The sequence below is a fragment of the Lepidochelys olivacea genome (genome assembly GCF_965140295.1).
Source record: "Lepidochelys olivacea isolate rLepOli2 genome assembly, chromosome: 7".
In the NCBI taxonomy this organism is placed as follows: Eukaryota; Metazoa; Chordata; order Testudines; family Cheloniidae; genus Lepidochelys; species Lepidochelys olivacea.
Genome location: NC_140417.1, coordinates 86,177,142 through 86,203,828, shown reverse-complemented (window position 1 = coordinate 86,203,828; position 26,687 = coordinate 86,177,142). Strand labels below are relative to the sequence as shown.

The window sequence follows — 26,687 nt, the reverse complement described above, 5'->3', positions numbered from 1 at the left end:
AATGCCTGCTAATTCCACCATTTCAAGCAAAAAATACGCACACACAAATAAAACCAGACATTGTGAAAGATGGGCCCTCCATGGCTCTTTCACCTACCCATCATTCTGAGCTGAAATTGCTCCCTTATGTTCTCTACTGTGATCATTGAAGTATAGCCTAACGTGCAGCTCGATTCCTGTCCCAGTTCCTCTCCTCCTGAGCTGAAACTGCTAAGGAAAGAGGGTAGTCGGACTCCAGAGAGAGGGAGTACCCTTCAATCCATTCCTCCTTGGAAAAGGGATGGGGCCTGCCCTGCTGGGGCCTTCTATGATATGATGGGTGAATAGTTGAGAGGAAGTGTGTAGGAATACTCAAGTATCCATAGAGGATATGCACATAGCCAGTATTTTCTTCATTTGTCTCCCAAAAAGAACTTAAATGCTTGGTATTCATCTCATAAAACGGCCACTAGGAGCTTAGAAATCAGACTGGCCGAGACAGGTTCTACCTGTGCAATAAGAAACTTTATGAAATGCAGCTGAACTGGATAACCACACAGCTCAGTCAGTTAAGAGTTTGGGTTCATGACTCACATGATGCATCCAAAGCTGGAAGGGTATTAACATTTACTGAGGGTCCAGTCCTGCAGCACTTCCCCATATCAATCGTCTTAGTAACCTCAGTACAGCTACTCATGTAAATGAGGACTGCAGGATTGGGCCCTAGCTGACCCTACACCTATCCCCAGTCCCTATGCATGTAATGAGAACAATGATGATGACACAGTTGATGGTGATGAGGATACATACATCTACAACAGTGCCACAGGACTTCAAAGAGAAGTTGATGTTGACATGAGTGCCATTGGATACTCCTTTGCAGGAAGCATTGATGAGAGAAAGATCCAGCCCTCCAACCAGATCCTTGGGGATGCTCACCTCGACGGAGGTGGACTTGCACAGCACTGGAACTGCAAGAAAACCCCCCAGCATAATGATCAGCACAGCAAATCTGCCAAGTGAGGTGGGGAAGGACTCTGCATACCATTACTGGGAATGCAGGGGAGAGCACATGTCCTATTTGTGATCAGGCCGCCCTTCACTCCTGTCATAAATATAAATGGAAGGGTAACCACCTTTCTGTATACAGTGCTATAAAATCCCTCCTGGCCAGAGGCAAAGTCCTTTTACCTGTAAAGGGTTAAGAAGCTCAGGTAATCTGGCTGGCACCTGACCCAAAATGACCAATGAGGGGACAAGATACTTTCAAATCTGGAGTGGGGGGAAAAGGCTTTTGTCTGTCTGTGTGATACCTCTGCCAGGAACAGATCAAAGATGCAAGCCCTCCAACTCCTGTAAAGTTAGTAAGTAATCTAGCTAGAAAATGCATTAGGTTTTCTTTGTTTTGGTTTGTGAAATTCGCTGTGCTGGAGGAAATGTGTATTCCTGTTTTTGTGTCTTTCAGTAACTTAATGTTTTGAATCTGACTGCCTGTAAGATTATCTTCCATTCTGATCTTACAGAGTTGTTCTCTTATCTTTTTTTTGTTCTTCTAATAAAGTTCTGGTTTTTAAGAATCTGATTGGGTTTTTTGGGTCTTAAAAATCCAAGGCTGGTTTATGCTCATCTTGTTTTATTCTCAAGCCTCCCCAGGAAAGGGGGTGTAAGAGTTTGGGGGGATATTTTGGGGAAATAGGAACTCCAAGTGGTCCTTTCTCTGTTCTTTGTCTAAATCACTTGGTGGTGGCAGCATACTGTTCAAAGACAAGGTGAAATTTGTGCCTTGGGAAAGGTTTTAACCTAAGCTGGTGAACATAAGCTTAGGTTTTTTTTCATACGGATCCCCACATCTGTACCCTAGAGTTCAGAGTGGGGAGGAAACCCTGACAACTCCCATTTCCAGTGTTTCCTGAAATGGCCTTTTATTGGCCTACAGACACTTTGTTTTGATCTCTGCCCAGACAGGGGAGTTGAATATTTCAGATTTCAGCTTTTTAGATGCCCCAAAGAGCAGTTTTTCCTCTTTGTGGGGCAAATCTGTAGCCAGGAGTCTGAGAGCTGCATTTAATGTGCATCTCCTGCATTGCTGGGATCCAGTAGAGGTCTTTGTCCTTTTGTTCAGTTATGACTATTCAATACAAGTGATTTTTACTCTATTCTTCTCCAGACTAACACTAAGCATTTTAGCCAAAGCATCGTATCACATTATCTTCCTCATCCCTTTTCATTTCAGGGTGTTTTAAGTTACTGTGGAATATGGAGAGGTTTTGCTCTTCCCCGCATTTCATTTTATGTCCTGTCCACACCTCAAATTTTCTCACTGCTCCAATCCATGATTACCCCCAAATTCTCCACATGGCACACTGGAACCAAGCAACTGAAACAATTTCCATCCTGGCTGGACCAGCAGCAGAAGACAGAATTGAAGAGATTGAAGTTTTTTGTGGGAAGAGCTTAATTATTGTTTTTCAAATTACTCTTATTTAGTCCAGGCCTGGACGATATCATTAACAGTGTAATGTCCTGGGAGGACCCCTGTAATGTTACTGGCAAGGACTTTGTAACAACCCAAACAGAACCATCCTTGAAGTATCTATCTCAAGTTGTATATAAGTCCCAGAACATGCTATATAACAAGACTTTGGGAGGGCTTAATTCGTTCTGTATAGATGTCCAGCCAGAATGGATGTGTTCAGAAAGACCATTAGAATCAATATTTAATGCAATACATTTGGTAATGATTAGCAAACTCATTCTGCTTCATTCCAAGCCACTTGGACGTCTGGGATTTGAAAATTCAACTTGAACATTTCTGAGTCTGAATTCTATTAAAGAGAAACTGGGGAAAGATGAGCAGAGATGGAGCAGAGTGAAAACGGGATAGAGAAAGACTGTTAAAAAGAAGTGTGTATGGGAGAAAATATTTTTTATTAAAAAATAAATGCTATATATATATATATACACACACACACACACCCTGTACATAGGGAACCCACTCAATTTTGGGGGAGGCTTTCTGCTTCTTATGCATAGCCCAGATTTCCCCACTTAGCTAGAAAAGATACAGAATTTTGGAATTACTTAGTTTTAAATTACAGGACAAAACATTTTGCAAATCCATTAATTTGGCAAACTCAGGCAACTCAGAAAAAGAATTCAACACTTCTCACTCCACAAGGTTTGCCTCTCTAATGCCAAGCTCCTTGGATCTGGGATACAACAAGCATCACTGAAGTGTAACTTTTCCCCCAAGTGAACATTTATGCTGTATCAGTGGCAATATTTTTAACACTCACCAAGCCATTATAGAGAATAATAGTTTTATTAAAATCCATCATTTTTGGTGTGATGTGTCAAACATGCAGTCTTCCCAGAGCTGTGTGCTCTCTAACTGTCATCACTAAGGGGGGAGTGGAATTAAACAAAAAGGAAATGTCATAGAGCTCCTGCTCTGTTAGAAAGACAAGAGGGTGAGAAATAATCAATGTGTGTCAAACAGCACAGGACAAAACAAAGGACAAATGTTATTTTCAAGATTCTACAGGGGCACCGTGAAACCATTTCCATAGTCTGCCAGAAAGCTAACACTTTGCAGAACTGATGAACTCAGCCTTACTTTAGGACTTTTATTAATACTTTCAATTAACCCTTTGACAAATGAGAAAGCCTAATGCTTTTAAACTGAGATAGGCCAAAGCAAGAGAGTTTGGATCCAGGTTGCATTTCTTCAAAGTTCAGGGTTTTGGTTTTGGCACATCTCTATTTTTTAATGCTGTTACCTTGAAATACTGAGGAGAGAGGAGAAGAAAATCTTTACCACCTGAGTTCTGGGCTAGGGCTGTGCAGGCTTCTGTGTATTCTAGACTATGTGGGAATCCATGAATCTGGAGAACACTTAAAATTAGAACAGGTTTCACTACTATCAATAAATCAGCTTTGGATCCAAATTAACTCATCACCCACTGGTAAAAAGACTTAAAAAAAAAAAAAAAGCAATGCCAACAACTCATTACTGATGAGCACCCCCTGAGTAAAGTAAGAATGTAACCTTGCCTATGTTAGAGAAATTTTTCGAAAAGCTGTCCCAGTATTGACAGTACTGGTTCAATTTCACCAATGTTAACAAATCTTGAACCCTAACGTAGATGAGCTGCTGGTGTTTTAAGCACTTGAGTCATCCAATTCAGCTTACGTGAGGTCTAATCCATATACTACTTACAATGCTGGCAGCGCTGTGTTCCAAGACCAATGTTCCCTCTAATTTTTCCCACCCATGTGCGGAATGAATTTTGTTATGTGCACCAATATGGAGATGAGGTGTGACACATCACCTTCATATTGGTGCACATAACAAAATTCATGTGGTGGGGGTGGAATAGAGGGGTTTGGAGTGTGGGAGGGGGCTCAGGGCTGGGGCAGAGGATTGGGGTGCAGGGGTGTGAGGGCTCTGGCTGGGGGTGTGGGCTCTGGGATGGGTCCGGGGAGTAGGGGCTCAAGGCTGAGGCAGAGGGTTGGGTTCAGGGGATGAGGGCCCACCGCTGCCACCATGTCAGGGTTCCCCCCCACTCTGAACTCCAGGGTACAGATGTGGGGACCCGCATGAAAGCTTATTTCTACCAGCTTAGGTTAAAACTTCCTCAAGGCACAAATTCTTTGCCCTTGGAGGGTATGCTGCCATCACCAAGTGATTTAACAAAGAATCAGGGAAAGGACCACTTGGAGTTCCTATTCCCCCAGAATATCCCCCCCAAGCCCTTACACCCCCTTTCCTGGGGAGGCTTGAGAATAATATCCTAACCAATTGGTTACAAAGTGATCACAGACCCAAACCCTTGGGTCTTAGGACAATAGAGAAATCAGTCAGGTTCTTAAAAGAAGCATTTTATTTAAAAAAAAAAAAAAAAAAAAAGGTAAAAGTCACCTCTGTAAAATCAGGATGGAAAATAACTTTACAGGGTAACAAAAGATTCAAAAACACAGCAGAACTCCCTCTACGCTTAGTTTCAAAGTTACAAAAAACAGGAATAAACCTCCCTCCAGCAAAGGAAAAATTCACAAGCAAAACAAAAGATAATCTAACACGCCTTGCCTGGCTTTTACTTACAACTTTTGTAATATGACAGACTTTTAGGATGGTTTATAAGAGAAGGAGTTTTCTGACCTGATGCATCTTTGCTTCCCAAGAGAACACACAAAAACAAAGCCTTCCCCCTGCCCAAGATTTGAAAGTATCTTCTTTCCCCATTGGTCCTTTTGGTCAGGTGCCAACCAGGTTATTTGAGCTTCTTAAGCCCTTACAGGTAAGGAGGAATTCTAGGCTACCCTTAGCTGTATGGTTATGACAGGGCTCAAGGCTGGGGCAGAGGGTTGGGGTGGGGCCAGGGATGAGAGGCTCAGGGTGCGGCAGAGAGTTGGGGTGGAGGCTCTGGGGTGGGGCAGAGAGTTGGGTTCAGGGGGTGAGGGCTCCGATTGGGGTGCAGGCTCTGGGGTGGGGGCAGGGATGTTTGGGGTGCAGGAGGATGCTCCGGGGCTATGGTGGGGAGAAAGGACTCCCCCAGCTCTCTCTCCCCACAGCCCTACCTGGGCTGGGGCGGGGAGAGGTAGCTCCAGGGCTGGAACTGCAGGATAGGCACTCCTCCCCCAGCCCTGTCAGGTCCAGGCCAGGGGAGGGGCATCCCAGCGGGTCCAGGCCGTGGCAGAATTTGGGCTAGAAGAGGGGAGCCCCACCAGAATTGGGCCAGGGGAGGGGTGCCGCGGCCTCGGCAGGTCTGGGCCGTGGCAGAGTTGGGGTTGGGAGAGGCGCGCTCCGGCCATGGCAGGTACGGGCCGCTCCTCCCCTGGCCAGTTGTGTGCTGGGCTAGGTTGGGGCTGGGGGAGGGACGGCCCAACTCCAACTCTTCCAGGGCCCGGACCTGCCGGGGTGTCCCTCCCCTGGCTTGAACCCAGCCCTGACCTGGAGCTGCCTCTCCTGGCCAGCTGGGGGTCGGGATAGGTTGCGGCTGGTGGAGGGGCACCCCTCCCCCAGCTACAGCAGGTCCCCGGGTGGGTTCTCTGAGTGCCCGCGTAGCGCTAAATAGGCTGCTGCGTGGCCGCCCGGCTTACAAGGAACCTAGCCCAGGACTACTGCCTATCATGCTGATCAATATTGTCTCACGGTTTCCTTGTGCTCCCTGAGGCTGTCTGTCTTTGGGGGCAAGGGCCATTTTTTTGTACAGCACCTAGTGCAATGGGGTCCATAATTGGGTCTCCTAGGGGCTACCACAATACAAATAATCGATAAATTATGATTCACAATGTTCCTACTTGTACATAGGGTTTGTGTATGTCCAGGAGGAAAAAAGCATTTCAGTTTCAAACTGTAGCAGGAATACAATAAATGGGAGGGGAAAATTACTTTAAAAAATATAAACATTTCTTTGGCTCGACTCTCTTTTTAAAAAATTGCAGATGATACGACACCATGAATTACGCTGAAAGGGATGGCTACATGTATAACTATTGCTATGATACCGACAAACTGCTTCCGGTTTCTGTGCAAGTCTTCCACAGTTCATTACATCACCATAAGCTTGATTAGATGCAATAAAAGCTTTTATTTCTGCAGTTATAAAAAGGTTCTGTTAAATACCTGCTTTACTCCATAAACTACGTATGTGACCATATGTTTGACTGAATTTAATAAAGTAAGGCTGCTTGTTCTTTAAAATGCTGAATTCCTTCTCAAAATGCCCTTGACATCTGACACTAATTGGCACCATTGTAAAATAGAAAATAAAATAAAATAAAATCTCAGAAGAGGCACCATTTACCCTGTTAAACCCCTAACCTACTTTCATGCTAGATGCTTGACTACACAACACGTTCCCCAGCTGGCGAGGGTGGGTGAGCAGAGGCATTATGAGCAAAAGCCAAGGAGTGTCCCCTTCAAGATGCACGTTAGCTCCAATGGATTAAAGATCTAAGGGTGCTTCCCTACTTTACCTACATTGCCCTCGGTTGGCCACACAGTACTGGCTCTCTAGCAAGTGATCTTTATTGCACCTACCTTGGCAGCTGTGGTTGTCCTCTGACAGAAGAAGCCCCCTTGGGCACTCACACTGGTATGTGTCCTCCACTGCAATACAGGTGTGGCTGCAGCCTCCATTGTTATTGTGGCAACCTTCAATTTCTAAGAGAGAAAGTGTTTGGAATTATTAATAATGTTTGAAATATTAACACTAATATAAACACCAATTTAACCATAAATTCCTTTCTTAAATCCAAAGTCTTATGCAGTTCCTTGAAACATGCCTTAAAAAAGCCTAAATAAGAAGCTATTTACTATATCCAAACAGTAACAAAACATTTATAAGCATTTGATCAAGATACTTATAAATGAGCCAAACCCAAAGGTGCTCAGACCCATGTTGGTCGGCTCCAGCATGGTCAGGCAGGTATTAGCAATGAATCTGTTAAGAACTGACTTTTTACATCCTTTAACAAAAAAGGATGTCATTGCCAATTACTGACTTCAGCTAAAAACCAGTTTGAGACAATTCACCCTTATGTACAGTCTTAATCCGGATAAGATTTACAATCTCCTTTCTTCCCAAGGCCATTCCTCCCCTTCTTTTTGATGTCCAACAGTTTTCCCATTGTACCTGGGTTCACACAGGCTTGACAACTGGTGTGTGGCCTGGGGAAGGGGTGTGTTAGCTCACTTTAAGACAGATTCTCTTTGATTTAAAACCATCTGCAGTCACCCCTACTGGTTAGAGAGCTTCTTTTTAGAAACTTCCCCTTATCTTATTAGTTATTCTTTGAACCAGCCATCCTCCCTACTTTATTCCTTCTGGCCTTACCACTTACTATTTTCAAGGCCTTCCCCTCTACTTGCTAGTCAGGGCCTTTCTTTACAACACATATATATTTCCTTAATCAACCTTGAGCTCACTTTAATTCTTTAATTTTATACTTTTCCTACAGAAAGAAACACTAAATGTCTGTTATGCATCTTACTTGAGTATATTTCTGGCTGTATGAAGAGCATTTTGACTAGATTAGAGCTTTGGGGGTAATAACTGGGTGAGATTTTACTTCAAGAAAATTTTGTGGAAACCAAATCGAAAAAGCATTTGCAATGTTAGCAGTCACTCCAGTTTGTCAGATTTCACACGTTTGCTATTACTCTCTGAGTTTAACAGGGCACTAGTAAAAGTTTATGAATTTTCCCTTGTTTGCTGACTAAAAATGTGATCCAATTACAATTTAAAAGGTAAAAAGAAAAGGAGTACTTGTGGCACCTTAGAGACTAACCAATTTATTTGAGCATAAGCTTTCGTGAGCTACAGCTCACTTCATCGGATGCAAAGGTTTAAAAGGTGTAAAACTTGCATTGTATTGGATTTTTTTTAGCTTTTTAGGAAAGAAGGGTCCTCCTGAACCTATACTAAGTAGTGCATTTTACTAGTATTTGTTTGGTGGGTCTACAGAACTAAACCATTCACACAAAAATAGTTTAGAACATGTGTGTTTGCAAACAAAAAGTGTTCCTGATGAGGGTTTAACCTCAGCTTACAGCTGTACAACCCCACTGATTTTAATGCAGTTTAATGGGTGAACTGAGGGCACAAATTAGCCAGTACCTCTAAGAGAGATTTGAACTATTCCTCATACATCTCAACAGGGTGTTAATTCTGAATCACAATGACAACATATTTGTATCTATCTATTTCTCTGCCAGTTGTTTCAGCACATGTATAGCTACTCTCTAGAACTGTGAGTGAAGTTTAGGATTGTAGGGGGAGCTTCAGCAGAGTAAAAAAACCAAACAAACAAAAAAACCCCCACAACTCTCAACCATAACTGGGACTAACTGATCTTTCCCACCTACCAATTCCATCCGTAGATCATCTTTTGCCAGATTATGGCAATACAAAATCCTGCTTATCCCCTACACATGGGTCCCTATTGCCCTGTCCCATGCCTCATCATTTTGTTTCCATTCCTTCATCACTGTATGGGGTGATGGTGAGAGGGGTCATGCACAGAGCAGCTGACAGCTGTGCTGGTAAGGTCCCATCACTACATGATTTGCACTTAGGTCGTGTTTCAAGGTTATCTCCATCCTCCCTTTTTTCTCTTTATGAAGATAAAAGCCACTTATGTCGGCTAGCAACAAATAAAAAACTGGTTCAAAAATACAAATGTATGTTTTTATTGGAAACAATACTGGAAGAGTGGGAAGGAGCCTCTTCACTGCTCTCTTCTAAGTGTTTCAGGAGTAAAATTACTGGCAAGTACAACAGTAACACAAGTGAATTTCACACCAGCTGAAAAATGCCATGACTGACCAAGTACTGTGGGATAATATTTATGCAGGAAAATAATGTAATGATTGATGTAACTTTATGGGAGTATGACTGTAGAAGGTGCTATTCAGAGCTGTAATTCCATGCTGGTACCTTCATCCTTTTGCCTTTTAACTCACCTTCACAGGTTTTACCATCCTTTCCCAGCGTGCGCCCTATTCCACATTCGCAGCGATAGGAGTTCTTCAGATTCACGCAAAACTCACTGCAACCTCCATTATCCTGTTCACATTCATTCTCATCTACGGGAAGCAAATACTGAAATAATACATAATTTTGCAACACACAGCCTGTAAAATGGGTCTGAAGCACATGGCTGCTGATAAGAAATTGGACTTTATTTTCTGGCCAACTCACACGAGCTAGGTCTAAGAATCAATACCCTTAACACATAACAGGGGTCATTGCCACTGACTGCAGTGAACACCTCTGCTACTCTGAGTCTGCCTTAGGAACAAGGCTGAATATAAAGGAAAAACAGGTCACAGACAGTGACATGCACACAAACTATTTCATGGGGAGGATGACAGTACGCAACTTCCCCAGAGGGTATGGGTTAACTATTTGAGAGGGGATGGAAAAGTAAAGGTTGCCTTTGAATCCCTTGGCTGAGCCCCAGGAATTCCTCCTAATTTTTCCCATTTTAGAACTACCCCTGAAGCCTGTAGTTTCTCTTCCCTTTTGAGCGGAAAGGCTCACTGTTTATAGGGAATCCTGGTTCTTTAAACTTGATTTACTCTTTGCCTGCATGCAATGAACACATTAAAGGGGGCGGGGGGGGGGAGGGGGCGGGCGAGGGGAGGGATTGCTGGCAGGCCACAAGAGTGACAATTTTTCTAAGTCGAGGTAAAATGACAAGGTTATCCATCAGCGAAGCTTGGATTTTCTCTACACAGGTTGCTAGTTATTATTTATTGGGTGACAGAAGCTAAAAATAAGAGAAATGTAGTTTTAAAAGACCGTACAGAGAGGAGTTCTTTTAGGTAATACTAGTCCTCACATGCCCTACACAATCAGTTGGTAGCTGGTGCCATAATCTACTTCCACAAGTGATACAAGCTTGATGTTTTTAGCTGAAGGCATAAGCTGCAACCCATCCTTTACCCTTTAAGGAAAATGTTGAGTGAATTTAGGAGGCACAGAGATACTGCTTTTCACAGAGATAAGACATGTTGACCAAATTCTTTCTTTCTTTCTTTTTAATGCTTTGGGTTGAAATTTAGTGTTTATGAAAATGAGGGATGATTGGGGTGGCTAGAGATAGACCTAAAGCAGGAAAAGGCTGTGCTGAGTTCTTTTAACGGCTCTACTCAAGGCTGTACACTTTCAACGTTATTCAGCCAGAGACACTTTAAATCTAGTCTTGTAATTCCACAAAATTCTGCCCACAGACTTTAATACTCTCTCGCTGGTACTCTAGTTCTGCTTATCAAAGCAGAGACAGTCAACATGGGGATTTTATGAAGACAGGTGTCACTTCAGGGACGAGGTTGACGGACTGTAGTTTCAGCTATGACAATCTGGGATTGACTCAAGGTCTCCAAGAGGTGAAAAGTAAGTGTGTAAATAGTATTATTAACCCACTAAGATAGGTTGGTTTATGGCAAAATCCTAAACTAAGCCTAAATCCTAACTCAAACTCATAATTTAGTTTGCAGGTGAATGTATTTAATTTAAGAAAACTGAAAAGAACTGCAGGATCAGCAGTTCAAAACTGGGATTCAACATATATATATATAACATCTGTAGTATATTGCATAAGTCAGTCTAGTTCAGTGCAAGACAGAATTCCCAGATGCTGCTGTTTAGTTCTAGACCTCAGTGGCTCATGGGATTAGTAATGGGGTACACATACTTTCACTTTGAGGTCACTGGTGAACTCCAGCCCATGTCAGCAGGGATGAAGTTATTACCATCTTCTGAATGTTCAGTGACTTCAGTGAAATGGCCTGATGGCCTCAGTCCAGTAGTGAACAGATATTTACAATGCAAAACCCACTCTGACAATTATCAGTGTCAGCAAAGAAGCCAGCAGTTCTCTCCTGTATAGAGCTGATCTCCCACAGCTTCGGATTGAAAGCATATTGGCGAGGCAATGTGAGGAAATTTGCGCTGCTGTTCTGTGGACATATAAAGGGAATCAGTCTGCAGGGCTGTCAGCCCAGCACCTTTCTCCAATGCTCAATTCAGTGAGAAAAAACAACACCTCTGTCTGACAGTGTGAAGATCAGAAGAGAGCACCAGCTATTTGATCAATTTTTTACCACCAGGTATTTATCACGGGTTTAAGTTTTAATTGATAAAAGTGCACACCACATAGTCTATGGACACAAGAAATATTAAAAAGATAAAAATCCACACATATTTTGCAGACTAATGACAATACTGGAAAAGACTCAGTCATCATTCAACTTTCACATCCATCATTATGCCTAATCCCTTCTCCACCATAATCAGACCATAACGAAAAAGCCCGGGAGCAGAGACAGATCTCACCACTAGTCCTGAAGGCCAACAGACTCAGATTCTGGTGGGCCAGAAGAGGAAGAAAGTTCCAGAGTGAGGCCCCTCCACTGAAAAAGTACCAGCCCCATGCCACCTAGGTCTGGGAACTCTTACCCATTGATCACAGATTATCAAGCACAGTCTCTCTGCCTCCAAGCTACATTTGCAGAGACAGAAAGTCCAACAGGTGATTTGAAGATACTATGTCCCAAGCCCTGGATAGGGCCCTGCAAGGACAGTAACATTGTCAGCATCACCAATCTTAGCACGTAGCACTGTGACAGTGAATGCAACTGTTTGGAGAAGTGAGGAATCTCACAGAGCCGTGAAGGAAAAGCCTCTCATGGCAGACACTGAGCCTATTGTTGAATATGAATGAGCAGTGACCTTCCAAAGCAAATCATCACTGACAGCAAAGCTGCTGCCCTCTGATTAGCTCTTCTTTAAACCAACTGCTGGTCCACAGAGAACACAGATTCACCCTCAGTAACTACATGGTCTCAGGGACACCAGGATAATGGTCATTCAGGTGCTGAGTTAATGGTGGAAAACTCCAAAGGTGAGATCATTGACCTGCAAACAATGTAGACTTGTTACAAGCAACAAGGGGTAAAATTAGTCCCAAACATATCTCGCCCTCCGCCCCCCCCCCCACACTTTTTTTAAGCAATTAACTGGGAGATGAGTAACTAAAGGAACAGAAAGGAAATGTCAGTAACTTGTTTAGTCCCTTTCTCTAGCTGGTCTCTCCTCACATTTCCTATGCCCCTCTGTTCCTGCCCTTACCAAGACAGGTCTGTCCATCAGGTCCCAGTGTCGTCCCCAAGGAACACATGCAGTCTCCAGTATCCAAGCAGGAGCCATGGCAATCCACCACATCACAGATATCATAGAAATCTACAGAATGACAAGAGCACTGTTCATCTAGAATACTGAGAATCTAGACAACGAGTTCTACCATTAGTGCTATGAGTTTCATGTTCTCAGCTAAACTGATAAATTACAAGCCCAGCCTAGAAAAGCACTGGTCTAATTAAATCAATTTTGAATTGATCTGTTTAAACTTCTAATGTATAGACATTTAAACTGGTTTAAAACTCATTTAATTTGGACTATCTTAATTTACCTATTCAAATCTAGTTTTGGTAATTTACCCACACAATCTAAACCGGTTTAAGTGAGGGTTAAACCATTTTAAGTATGTCTACATTAGAGATTGGCACTAGTTTAACTAGACAGATTTAAAACTGATTTAGTGAAACAGTTGCAACTTTTCTAAAATAAACAAGCCTACAGTTTATGCTGCATCAGTCTGACAAGCTTTTGTGCAAGAAGAAAAGAAATCAGTCATCGTCTCTCACAGATATAGAGACATCTTCTAGGCCAAAGGAGTTTTTCCTGCTTTTTATTTAGGTATTTATATGAAAAATTCAGGTACCATACCTCCCTGTTTTTCCTGGAAGACTTTGTGGATGACCGAACAACTAGTAGGTTTATGGATTTGATTACATGGAGAAAACAGAGACTTTTTAAAGTTATAAATTAAGTAGTTGAAATTGTCCCACAGAATCTGGAACTCACCCAAAATCATGAATGTTTCTGGATTCTGTTGTCAATTCAGACCTCGGCCCAGTTCTGCAAAAGTCATAGGTAGGGCCCTACCAAATTCATGGTCCATTTTGATCAATTTTATGGTCATAATATTTTAAAAATCATAAATTTCATGATTTCAGATATTTAAATCTGAAATTTCATGGTGTTGTAGTTGCAGGGGTCCTGATCCAAAATGGGGTAGTGGGGAGTGTGTGTCGCAAGGTTATTGTAGGGGGTATCACGGTATTGCCACCCTGACGTCTGTGCTGCTGCTGGTGACAGCGCTGCCTTCAGAGCTGGGCGGCCGGAGAGCGGCAGCTGTTGGCTGGGAGCCCAGCTCTGAAGGCAGCACTGCTGCCAGCAGCAGCACAGACGTCAGGGTGCCCTGGTATGGCATTGCCACCCTTACTTCTCCACTGCTGCCTTCAGAGCTGGGCCCTTGCACAGCAGCCACCACTCTCCGGCTGCCCATTGCCACCCCGACTTCTGCGCTGCTGCTGACGGTGTTGCCTTCAGAGCTGGGCACCTGGCCAGCAGCCGCCACTTTCCAGCCAGCTCTGAAGGTAGCTCAGAAGTAAGGGTGGCAATACCCCATCCCTCCTACAACAACCTTGCAATTCAAGCAAACACACCCTGCAACCTTCTTTTGGGTTGGGAACCCCAGTTTGAGAAACACTGGTCTCCCCTGTGAAATCTGTATAGTATAGGGTAAAAATATACAAAAGGCTAGAACTCATGGTGGAGACCAGATTTCACAGTCCATGATGCGTTTTTCATGGCGTTAATTTGGTAGGGCCCTAGTCATAGGAGCTGGGCTGGTGTTGTTTTCATAGCCTGGGCTTTCCTTGCTCTCTTATGTTCTTTAGGTATCTAATTTCTAGGCACAAGGGAACTCCCCCACTTTTCAACTGTTTTGCAGCACTGTCATTGTGGAGTCCTCACTTCACATATCAACAGTGTGAAAGGCCCAGTCCTCTGGCCCCAGAACCCTCCTTTACTTGAGAGCTGGCAGGAAGCCCTACCCCTGCTTTCTGCTGCCAGCTCTCCTCCTGCTGGAGGATGGAAATGCCATTGACAGATTCTGAGGCCGGAACAGACCACTGTGATCATCTAGTCTATAGACCAGAAGGGACCACTGTGGTCTAATCAATCACCTTCTGTATAACACAGGCCATAGGATTTCCTGCCAGAGTCTGAGGTCAGGGCTTGGGGAAAGACCCAGGGAGCAGCCTGTCTTGCGTGGCCACTGTGGGCTGGCACCATACTGCAGCACTATGATTAAGAGACTAATGTTGGAGGGGCACTTGGACTGTTTGTTTTCTGATAAAGGGGTTGGAGTTATTTCTGGATGCATTCCTGCCTCCCCAATATCCGTAGGAGGATTCCCCACCCCAAGGCAAGGGGTGGGAGTTAGGAACTACCAGAGAGGGGAAACCCCCACCACAGTTGTCACTCAGAGAAGAATAAAGAGATTGTCAAAGAAAAGAAAAGACTCTCATGGTTACTTACGCCCACAGTACACATGGAAGCAGACACTAGGCTTGGTTAAGCGGTAGACATAATACCCGCCGGGACATGCCTTAACATCAATCGTGGTGTTCCAAAGGCAACAGTTCCCACTGAAACTCGCACAGGCTTGTCTTTGGACAATGCCATCCAACTCCCTAGGGTGGCTGCCGTTTAGCCAGATGGGGGCATGGGTCCCGCAGTGGTTCTCTGGGATGCAGAAGGTAGGCATGGCATCGCCAGCCATGCCAGTGAAGCGGTACCACTCCCCATCAATGTGGCTATCGCATGTAGGCTGGTCACGGGAACCATTTATCTGGTGATCAGTGTTCCTCCAAGGCTCATTCAGGCTGATATAGGCAGAGCAAGGGTCCAGGGCTGAGTCGTATGATAAGAGAGAAGAGGGAGAACCCAGTGATAATCAAACCATGTTTACTGACAGGTAACTGTAGAAACCAGAAAATAATTATTTTTCCATTCCTGATATAGCAGAATCTTCTTAATGGACAGAGATCCCAGAGGAGACAGAATGATAATGGTAAAGTGATTGTCCCATTTACCAGAAACTCAGAGGAATGAAGTATTCTGAAAGTTCAACTTAATTAATTCCTTTAAAAACAAGCAATGTAAAGGAGCATTCAAGCACATAAAACGTTATATGACAGTAAGAATGACTTGCAGAATAACTACTATATAATGGGTACCTGGAGCATAGCAGAACGAAGTGAACCAGTGGAAAACATTTTCGCAAATTCAAGTTCTGACCGGTGACTAAGCTTGCAGGGAACATCAAGTGGATCAGACACCCCATGAATCTATTATTTAAGTATAATTGAAATGCCTTGCATAGCATCAGTTCTTTGGCATTCATCCATTTTCTGGGGCCACATAAGTGTCTGACCCATTGGAGTCAATTCTAATTCTCCCCCAGACTTCAGGAGGAGGAGGACCGAGTTCCAAGTGGATTTTGAGGCATTTATAAAATCCATAAAAAGCATTCAACAATAGCACAGTTCACTTTTTGTCGAGTACTAGTTTTCTATGGATAGAAGTCAGAAATCATCACTAGAAGTAGCTGTTAGAATGCAAGCAATAGATAGGTGGTGAACATATTCATGTTACAGTTCTACAAATGGAAAATATCTGCCTGTTATCTTGGCTATGGATCTGGCCCAGAACCTACACAAGAGTCATTAGAATCCAGTATAACTGTAAACCCTCTTCAGGCAGTTCAAACTGCTGTTTTTAGATTAGCTCTCCATCACCCGCCCCCTTGTGTAACCTTGTACTGTATACCAGTGCAAAGGGCTACCATGTTGACTTGCTAGGGTTTTTGCACGCACTTTGCTTAGTGTAAATTACTACACAAGGGGCGAGGCAGTGGAAAAAATCAGGTCCCTGGCATTTAAAGACCAGTGTGGACTTGCCCCAGTCTACCCCAAGAAACTGGTTTTCATTATTTCTTCTGCCCTTTAAAACTCCCCCTCCTCTGACTCAATACATTCATTATGGTTGGTCTGACCACCTTCAGCTGCCATCTAAAACAGCCTTCCTATCACCTCTCTTCATATGTCACCTCAAAACCTACTGAGTGCAGTGCTCTGAACTGGGACATGCTGGGAACCAGCATCTACTGACTTCAGTGGGAGGTGTGCGTGCGCAACATAACTAAAATGGAAGAATACCGTACCATTGAAAATACATGAACAAAAATATTCAGTGTATTTTCATCTTTCCTGCATTTAGTCTGTTTCTAGACTAAAAGATTGGAACTTAGATTTTCGCAATATATTAACACCTAGTTAACTACCACTAACCATGACTGGATTTGTCCTCTGTAAGCAGAATGTATGCTAATATTGTCCTGACTAAGGAGAATTCATTACCTTCAGTAGCATTAGACTAATAAAGCCAGTCATTCTGATTAAGCACATCCCATCCAAGTAGAATACACGGTCTTTCTCTCTCTCTCTCTTTAATATACTTCTTTCATATATTCTATACTTTCTCTCTCTGCTATTTATTATTTAACTTAGTTCTAAAGAATGGTGTGATGCAGTTTATATGAAAGATGCCATTCAAAATTAACTATTTTTTTAAATAAAATGTTCTAGATACTGTCTTTGTACAGTACAGTATTTATCATTGCTTCACTTGCTCTGAAATGGGAACTATAAGTGCTTTGAGGAATGGTTTAAAGATTGTCTAATTTAACTGTATCCTCTGTAAATACCTGTTTCTGTCACTGAAATGCTATCTTGAACCTTCCTATAATACAAGGAGACTCTTAAAGGAATCTTGCACTAAACATCCTTACACCATCTGCAACCACGGATGTGTCTCATTTGGCTTTGAGTTCAGTAAAACAGAAAAAAAAGAAAAAAAAAACCCAGCTGCAGAAGCCATTAGAGGGCTGCAAAGCTATGAGAGGGAGCTCTAGGAGATCAGGTTTGGATCATGGAGGAAAACTTTTAAAGAAGCTTTGGTACCATTGTTTTTAAGTGATGAGCAGAAGAACAGATTTAACAGAAAACTTGCTCCACAATGTGTATTCCTTAGCCCTGACGAGGACTGCAGAGGGAAGCCATCATTAGGCATCTCAGATCTCTGAAGAGACTCACTATGCATTTCTCTTTCCCAGAGATGTCACCCTTTTAAAGCCAGTATTCTCAAAGAGATTATTTTACCCCCCTAACAAGGACAGACTTGGACCCACCATATTTAAGGTGTCCCAATCCTGTCTTCTCTTACCAGCAGAATGAACTAATTTCATGGAAGAACTAGGCTATTCCTGTATCCAGAACAGATACAACTGAAATAGCCTCTTTCCCACTTACCTGGCCTTTCTCCTTAATGCTTTAGTTTCAATGACTTTCTTGTTTTGGGTTTAGGATGGGTTACTGTCCAAGATTAAAAGCTCTGTGTTAGCAACAAAAAGGTGGCAAAGTGAGGAATCCCCTGTCCACTTCCCAACTTAGCAGCACTGAAGATATATACAATGCAATTCGCTTCTATATAATGTCTTTCATAGATGGGATAAGAAACCACTTGCCACAGAGAGCTTGTCTTTAGCTAAACAGATAAGAAAGGTTTTAAAGGCGAGATTTAGAGAATGGAACAATGCAGGGACTTGGAGAGAGAGAAGGGGGGAACTCCAGACTGATGAAGCAGCTCAAGTGAAACAACACCCCCCCACCCAGACTGTGAGCAGTTTCAAGCAGGAGGGGACAACAGTGACTAAAATATTCCTTAGCCCTGAGAACACTGAAGACTAATACAGCTATTTGCAGACAAACATAGGGGCAAGATCCTGCAGCTACTGCCTCATCAGGTGCAGTTCTAAATGCCAGTTCTTTTGGACACTGCCGCTGGTGGAAAACTTTTTTTTTTTTTTGGTGGGGGAATTAAAAAAAAAGTTCACAAAAAATGTGAAAAAGTCATTCAAATTTTTAAAATCAAAACTGCTACATTTTTACGTTTCATTTCCACCCCCACCCCTTCACGCACCCCTTCCATTAGCTTTGCTGAGTGCTTTTGGAAATAGCATGGCCAACTTAATGCTAGGAGAACGTTAACTTTCATTTAAGCATTTCCATTTGTAACCTTACTGATACTACTAGTGTTTGTTTGTGCACTGTAACATATATAATTACATAGCTCATGATCTAATAAGCGTTCATGAGTCTGACATTCTGGATAAAGCTCAATCCTGTATGTTTTGCGTAAGTGGCAGTTTCTGCTCCAAGAAGTGTAGTAATGGAACAGCAGGGATGCTGTAGTTCTCCGAACTGAGCTGTGTTGCTCGATCATGTGAGCAACTAGCACAGTACCTGCCCACCCTAGTCAAAAGAGAGTCCCCACCATTAATGAATATTAAAATTTCCCCAGCTTTTAACTATAAATAAGTGGAGATGTTGCCTGTTTAGCCAGGGTCCAAACACTCTGACAGAAAGGACTCTCTGTGTAGAACAGGAGGTTGTAAAACTCCTCAAGATATTTCTAATACTGATGCCTGAATCTACCACTCTTTTATCCAAAAGGAGCACAAGGCCTCCCAGCCTAAGTCCCAACATACCATGCACACAGATACTCCTAAAAGCAGTGCCACTTGCGGTTACTCACCCACTGAAGATATTGGCTGTAACTGGACATAGATACAGAAGGAGAAAAACAAGTACTGGAACATCCCACTCAACCACGTAAAAGTTGCACCTGAGCAAAAACTCCCTGTGACTGCCTGCTTCCACTCCCTCTGGCCTCACTGTCCTTCTCTCCGACTGCCTCTCCTAATGGTGTGCGTGTTTTGACCCCAGGCTCTGGGAAGTGCAGTGGCGCTCGCGTTATTGGAGGGTTTATCAGAGGAAGAGGCTGAGGGGATGCTGGGCACAACTTCAGCCTTGACCTGCACACAGCAGCGCTGCCCTTTACTGACCAATCTTGTTTTTAAACTCATCCCGTATTGTTTTCTTGCAGTGACACCTCTAGTATCTTATCTGAAGGGGAATTCTAATGGAGGAGACACCCGGACATCCTGGAAGGCTGGAAGAGAAGGGCAGATTGGTGCTAGCTGTTATCTCGGCTCCTTCCACAAGTCATATGACTTCATGGTGCTCATTACGCTCCCTCCAGTTAATGACAGACAATTGGAAAGTTTTAACTGGAGGAGGCAGTGGAAGGAAGGATGAAACTAAACCTCTCCTGCAGAGACTGTCCAGGATGGAGCATTGCTGTAATGGGAACATCAGTCAAAGGGAAGAGAGGTGTCCCACAAGGGACACTTTCCACTAGAGAGCAAATATCCTGACCACCTGCGTCACGAGTTTTGTACAGAGTCTGTTCAGTCTGCACAAGAAACATGCTACTTACAGTAAGTACTGCAGGCTGGGAACATGCTGCTTCATTCAGCTACATAGCAAACAGAGTGGGGGAAAACACCCACCGACTAAACAGGAAAGGGGCGGGGGAATCCACTTAACCCTCTGAAGACCGCTTTACTACCTGAAGGTACTATCAACAGGTCGTTAGTGGACAGTGGACCTGCCTTGACCCTCTTTTTATACTGAATGTACTTCAGCAAAAATCATTTTATTTTGCAATGCGCCTTTTTAACCTGTTAGTCAATGGTTGAAGCCAAGTTGGTGTCTGTGAAAGTCACGATTGTGTGTTCTGCAGTTTGTGAGAAACAAATGTGGTAGCCTCCAACACAGCACCCAAAAGTCAGCTCCTTGCTACACTCACCAGAGAAGCTGACAACTTAATGAGCAGACAGGGGAATGCTCTCTCATTCCTTTACCAGCCATAGCCTGGCAGGCCAGGGTAGTGGGTGTGCAGCTACCCCCGGCTTCCTCCACGGGGGACCCAGACTCCCACAAACTGCAGGAAGCACCCTCGGCCCTTGGGCAGACTCACCCAGAGTCGCTCGGTCCCCCTCTGTCCCGCCGCCGGCCCACAGAACCAGCCCAAATCCTCCAGCAGCCACTCAGGCCAGGCTATCGCTCTTGCTGAAGGGGACAGATTAGCAGTCTAAGTAGCCTATTTTAAACACCTGCGGACCCTTTGTGCCATGTGCTTTGCAGCAGCTGCCTCCTCCCCTCCCAGGAGTGCAGCAGGCCTTCATCACCCCCTGAGGGGCCCCAGTGCCCCCTAGGATGCTCAGAGCTAGGGAGTCTGCACAGCTCCACCCCTTTCAGAGTCCCAGGTCGAACTGATCAGCACTGGTGTGTAACAGGAGCCTCCACATTATGTCCTAACTGGTTCCAACTGGCTCATGCCAGAGCCTCTTAAAGGTAGTTTTCCCCAGCTCCAGGATTAGGTGAGTGCATATCTCATCCCAGAGTCTCTGTGCTGGTACAGGGATGAATTTGACACCCTGAAACTACAGGTTTAAATCCCAGCAGGAGTAACTCAGCCGTTTGTCCTTCTGAAGTACATAATTTGAATTCAGCAGAGTTTATTGGGGAAGGGAGATTTCAGGGAGAAACTGGTATTGAGTACCTCACTGCTCTGCATAGATATTCAAGACCCTATACATGTTGTATAAAAAAACCTTTTCCTCTTTCTCTTTGGGTAAAAATTGCCCTTACCAGTGATGTATTACAGTATATTGCTTCCCTGGCTGCTCATATCCACCCCAGCAGTGGCTGTATTTCAGGGGTGAAGCAACTTCCATATTTATATAGTGTGTTAATGCTTTTGAGATTTGTTGTGATGAAGGTTGCTATATTAATACCTGGTACAGCCCCCTCCCATAAAATAGGGTTGCTAACTTTCTACTCACACAAAACCAAAACACCCTTGTCCTACCCGTCTCACCTCTTCTCCAGGGTCCTGCCCCTGCTCACTCCATCCTCCCCACCCCCCATCACTTGCTCTCCCCACCCTCACTCACTCGCTCCTTTTCACCAGCTGGCTCAGGGACCTGGGGTGTGGGAGGAGATGAAGGCTCTTGCTGGGGGTGCAGGCTCCAGGGTGTGGGAGGGGGGCTCCACGCTGAAGTAGTGGGTTGAGATGCAAGAGGGGGTGAGGGCTCCAGCTGGAGCTTAGGATGAGGTGTTTGGGCTGCAGAAGGGTGCTCTGGGCTGGGATTGAGGGGTTCAGAGGACAGGAAGGGGATCAAGGCTGAGGCAGGGGTTTGGGAGGAGGTGCAGGCTCTGGGCAGCACTTACCTCAAGCAGCTCTTGAAAGCAGCAGCATGTCACCCCTCTGGCTCCTACTCAGAGGTGCTGCCAGGTGGCTCTTAAAGCTGCCCCATCTGCAGGTGCCCCCCCGCAGCTCCCATTGACCGTGGTTCCCCTGCCAATGGGAGCTGCAGAGCTGGTGCTTCAGGCAGGGGCAGCATGAGGCTCCCTCTGGGTGCCCTTATGCGTAGGAGTCAGAGCAGGGAACATGCTGCTGCTTCAGGGAGCTGTGTCGAGCCATGGGAGGCAGGGAGCCTGCCTTAGCCCTGCTGTGCCGCTGACCAGTGCTACCAGGGTCCCTTTTTGATTGGGCTTTCCAGTGGAAAACCGGACACCTGGCAACCCTACCATAAAAAAGGTAAAACTTTTAGTGCATGTTGTAATAGGATTGTGAGATAGTGTATAAGGTCTTGCAACAGAAGGAGAAGAAAAACTAAAATTCACCATGTAAAGCCAGGGAGCACAGAGTCCAGAGATGACCATTTTCATTCCCAGAAGAAAGAAAAAGGAGGACTTGTGGCACCTTAGAGACTAACAAATTTATTTGAGCATAAGCTTTCGTGAACTACAGCTCACTTCATCCAATGAAGTGCCACAAGTCCTCCTTTTCTTTTTGCGGATACAGACTAACACGGCTGCTACTCTGATTCCCAGAAGAGAAACTAAAATTGAAGGGCGAATATTGCAGCAAGTCAATACTATTACAGTTTGCCATTTTCATTTAGAAGCTGATTCATACTTAAAATCAAGGGTAAATAAAAATGACAAGTTTGAATTGAAATTCCTATTTGTGTTACAAGTGTGTATATGTATTATTTCTCTGCATACAATTACATTGCCTTCTGCAGCTCTTTTTGTGTAGCAGATATATTAATTTTGACAGTAGCACTGTGGAGGTTGTATGTGAGTGACTGATGACTATTAGCACAGAGAAAACAATGGCATCTGACTCACATTCATTCAACTCCAAACACTAAAAGGGAACAGACATAGCCCCATAATGGTCTGTTTGGAAACCCAAGACAGTGGAGATTCCAGCCTTTTGGATGACAAAACTATACCAAACCCCTGACCTCTCCTCTCTATTCCAGGGATTCAGTTTAAAGCTTTAAAGATACAAAGTATTGCATTTGATCCAAATCTATCTTTGAATTTCTTCTGAATATGCAGTAAAGATAAGGAGCTCATGCAAGTTGTATGAAAGCCACCACCTGTATAGAGCTCTTCTGTCAGCATGGTCTAGGCTGACCAGACAACAAGTATGCAAAATCGGAACAGAGGGTGTGTATATGGGTCCTCAAAGAATCAATCCTGAAGCACTTACATGAGAGGAAAGTGATCAGGAACAGTCAGCATGGATTCACCAAGGGAAGGTCATGCCTGACTAATCTAATCGCCTTCTATGATGAGATTACTGGTTCTGTGGATGAAGGGAAAGCAGTGGATGTATTGTTTCTTGACTTTAGCAAAGCTTTTGACACGGTCTCCCACAGTATTCTTGTCAGCAAGTTAAAGAAGTACAGGCTAGATGAATGCATTATAAGGTGGGTAGAAAGCTGGCTAGATTGTCGGGCTCAATGGGTAGTGATCAATGGCTCCATGTCTAGTTGGCAGCCGGTGTCAAGTGGAGTGCCCCAGGGGTCAGTCCTGGGGCCGGTTTTGTTCAATATCTTCATAAATGATCCGGAGGATGGTGTGGATTGCACTCTCAGCAAATTTGCGGATGATACTAAACTGGGAGGAGTGGTAGATACGCTGGAGGGCAGGGATAGGATACAGAGGGACCTAGACAAATTGGAGGATTGGGCCAAAAGAAATCTGATGAGGTTCAATAAGGATAAGTGCAGGGTCCTGCACTTAGGACGGAAGAACCCAATGCACAGCTACAGACTAGGGACCGAATGGCTAGGCAGCAGTTCTGCGGAAAAGGACCTGGGGTGACAGTGGACAAGAAGCTGGATATGAGTCAGCAGTGTGCCCTTGTTGCCAAGAAGGCCAATGGCATTTTGGGATGTATAAGTAGGGGCATAGCGAGCAGATCGAGGGACGTGATCATCCCCCTCTATTCGACATTGGTGAGGCCTCATCTGGAGTACTGTGTCCAGTTTTGGGCCCCACACTACAAGAAGGATGTGGATAAATTGGAAAGAGTCCAGTGAAGGGCAACAAAAATGATTAGGGGTCTGGAACACATGACTTATGAGGAGAGGCTGAGGGAACTGGGATTGTTTAGTCTGCAGAAGAGAAGAATGAGGGGGGATTTGATAGCTGCTTTCAACTACCTGAGAGGTGGTTCCAGAGAGGATGGTTCTAGACTATTCTCAGTGGTAGAAGAGGACAGGACAAGGAGTAATGGTCTCAAGTTGCAGTGGGGGAGGTTTAGGTTGGATATTAGGAAAAACTTTTTCACTAGGAGAGTGGTGAAACACTGGAATGCATTGCCTAGGGAGGTGGTGGAATCTCCTTCCTTAGAAGTTTTTAAGGTCAGGCTTGACAAAGCCCTAGCTGGGATGATTTAATTGGGGATTGGTCCTGCTTTTGAGCAGGGGGTTGGACTAGATGACCTCCTGAGGTCCCTTCCAACCCTGATATTCTATGATTCTATGTGGGGGTAATAGGCACCTATATAAGAGAAAGCCCCAAATATTGGGACTGTCCCTATAAAATCAGGACATCTGGTCACCTAGCATGATCATACTTGCCACCCACTTCCTCTCCCCTGCAGCCTGGTCCAAATGTAATCATGGATAACCTAGAATTGTGACACACACCCCCCCGGCCAGGGAAGGTTTAGATCCAAACTAGGTTTGCCTGGAGCTATTGGTATATGGAAGCTGAAATTCAGGGGAGGAAAGAAAAGTGAAAGGCACACGAATACCCTTATTACATGGGGGTTTGGAGTTTACTTAGGCATCCATCCAATAGTGATGAGCTGCAAAGTCCTATGAAGGCACTTTCATAAGATAAAAAGAAAAGGAGTACTTGTGGCACCTTAGAGACTAACCAATGAGGAGACAAGATACTTTCAAAAGCTGGGAGGAGGGAGAGAAACAAAGGGTCTGTGTCTGTCTGTATGCTGCTTTTGCCGGGGATAGACCAGGAATGGGAGTCTTAGAACTTTAGTAAGTAATCTAGCTAGGTATGTGTTAGATTATGATTTCTTTAAATGGCTGAGAAAAGAACTGTACTGAATAGAAGGACTATTCCTGTCTGTGTGTCTTTTTTGTAACTTAAGGTTTTGCCTAGAGGGATTCTGTATGTTTTGAATCTAATTACCCTGTAAGGTATCTACCATCCTGATTTTACAGAGGTGATTTCTTTACTTCAATTAAAAGTCTTCTTGTAAGAAAACTGAATGCTTTTTCATTGTTCTCAGATCGAAGGGTTTGGGTCTGTGGTCACCTATGCAAATTGGTGAGGATTTTTACCAAACCTTCCCCAGGAAGTGGGGTGCAAGGGTTGGGAGGATTTTGGGGGGAAAGACATGTCCAAACTACGTTTCCCAGTAAACCCAGTTAGAGTTTGATGGTGGCAGTGGCGATCCAGGGACAAAGGATAAAATTAATTTGTACCTTGGGGAAGTTTTAACCTAAGCTGGTGAAAGTAAGCTTAGGAGGTTTTCATGCAGGTCCCCACATCTGTACCCTAAAGTTCAGAGTGGGGGAGGAACCTTGACATCCAATGAAGTGAGCTGTAGCTCACGAAAGCTTATGCTCAAATAAATTGGTTAGTCTCTAAGGTGCCACAAGTACTCCTTTTCTTTTTGCGAATACAGACCAACACGGCTGTTACTCTGAAACCTTTCATAAGATAGTATCTAATCAAAGCCTATCAGTCCTATTGTCAGTGTAGAGGGCGTGCTGTTGAGTGGTGAGGTATTTCCTGCCAAGTACCATTTTATGACAGTTCATGGCAGAAGAAATGACTGAGCCATTTGAAGTGTATCCAATTATACTGTTTTGCAGGCACCAGCCAGTACTCACAAGTCAAGATGCAATGTGTTTGATTTACTAACCTTATGCAGACAGCTCAGCCTCCTCCTCTATTTAGTCAGATGAGAAAGGATCATGCAGATTATCTACACAGGAGCATCCACTCATTGCACCATTTCACTATTTGCTATTGTTGAGTTTAGGTAACTTTGCCAGAATCATCCTTGTAACACATGAAAGTTAGATGGAAACACGACACCAGTTGCTGTTTGAGCTAATGAAATCTTTCACAGCAGAAATGATCCTGGCAGGCCTGAGATCCTGGCTGGCAGAAGGTGGAAGAAAAAGCAGATCAGCACTTCCTGATGCTGGGAAGCCATTGACAGCCTGACACATGCTGTAAGATCCCCATCCGCAGTTAACTGGAGGATGTGTGCTCCAGATAAGCCTGGACATGGTGCCAAGATTAATTGAGAGCGTGTCAAGGACTTCTACTGAGATAGCTCTTGTTTCTGTAAACAAGCTGTCCCAGGACAGAGCATTCATGCTCCACCTAGACTGAATTCACAAGATTTTAATAGCCCTTCATTTGGCACTACTATGGAACTTGAACCACACGTGTGAAGAACAAGTAATCTAAATTTAAAGGTCACAAAGATTAAAAACAAAGTGTTGAGGAGGCAGTACAGTCAGCCCTGAGTTTAGGATCGGGGAGGGGAAGGGATTATTCCATTCCCCATTTGGCAAATATTCTATTGGAAATTTAATTATACTAATTAGCACCTAGACAATATTCATCCATAGAGATCAAAGCACTTTATAAGGTAAAATAAATTTCCCCAATTTACAGATGTGGAAATTGAGGCACAGAGAACTTGAACTTGCCCGAGATCACAAAGCTAGGCAATGGCAGAACTGGGATTGTAACCTACCTCCTATTTCAGTATCCGGCCCCTTGGATCATGCAGGCAAGGCTACAGACTGGTACCTGCCTCTAATGCTCTAGATGTGGAAACCAAAATTTGCCACCCTTGTCAGATACATCGAAGAATGCTCTGGTCTGGCCTTCTGCACTTAAGGATCTAAAACAAGGATGTCAGTGAGAGATCAGGAATGATTATGTAGGGTGAACTGGCTAGAGTTTC

General features: G+C 44.1%; 1 protein-coding gene across 1 annotated transcript in view; it reads right to left on the bottom strand.

Annotated features, from left to right (window-relative positions):
• The window catches only part of OIT3 (oncoprotein induced transcript 3), a 28,369-nt gene extending 9,113 nt beyond the window's left edge, over window positions 1-19,256 (bottom strand). The window contains exons 1-6 of the mRNA XM_084633427.1: window positions 19,056-19,256; window positions 14,937-15,311; window positions 12,621-12,731; window positions 9,449-9,571; window positions 7,025-7,147; window positions 790-950 (exon numbers count right to left, since the gene is read on the bottom strand). Coding sequence (XP_084489553.1) covers window positions 790-950; window positions 7,025-7,147; window positions 9,449-9,571; window positions 12,621-12,731; window positions 14,937-15,311; window positions 19,056-19,119 — 957 coding nt within the window. The 5' untranslated portion in view covers window positions 19,120-19,256. The remainder of the gene's footprint in view (window positions 1-789; window positions 951-7,024; window positions 7,148-9,448; window positions 9,572-12,620; window positions 12,732-14,936; window positions 15,312-19,055) is intronic.
• Window positions 19,257-26,687: the final 7,431 nt, after the last annotated feature.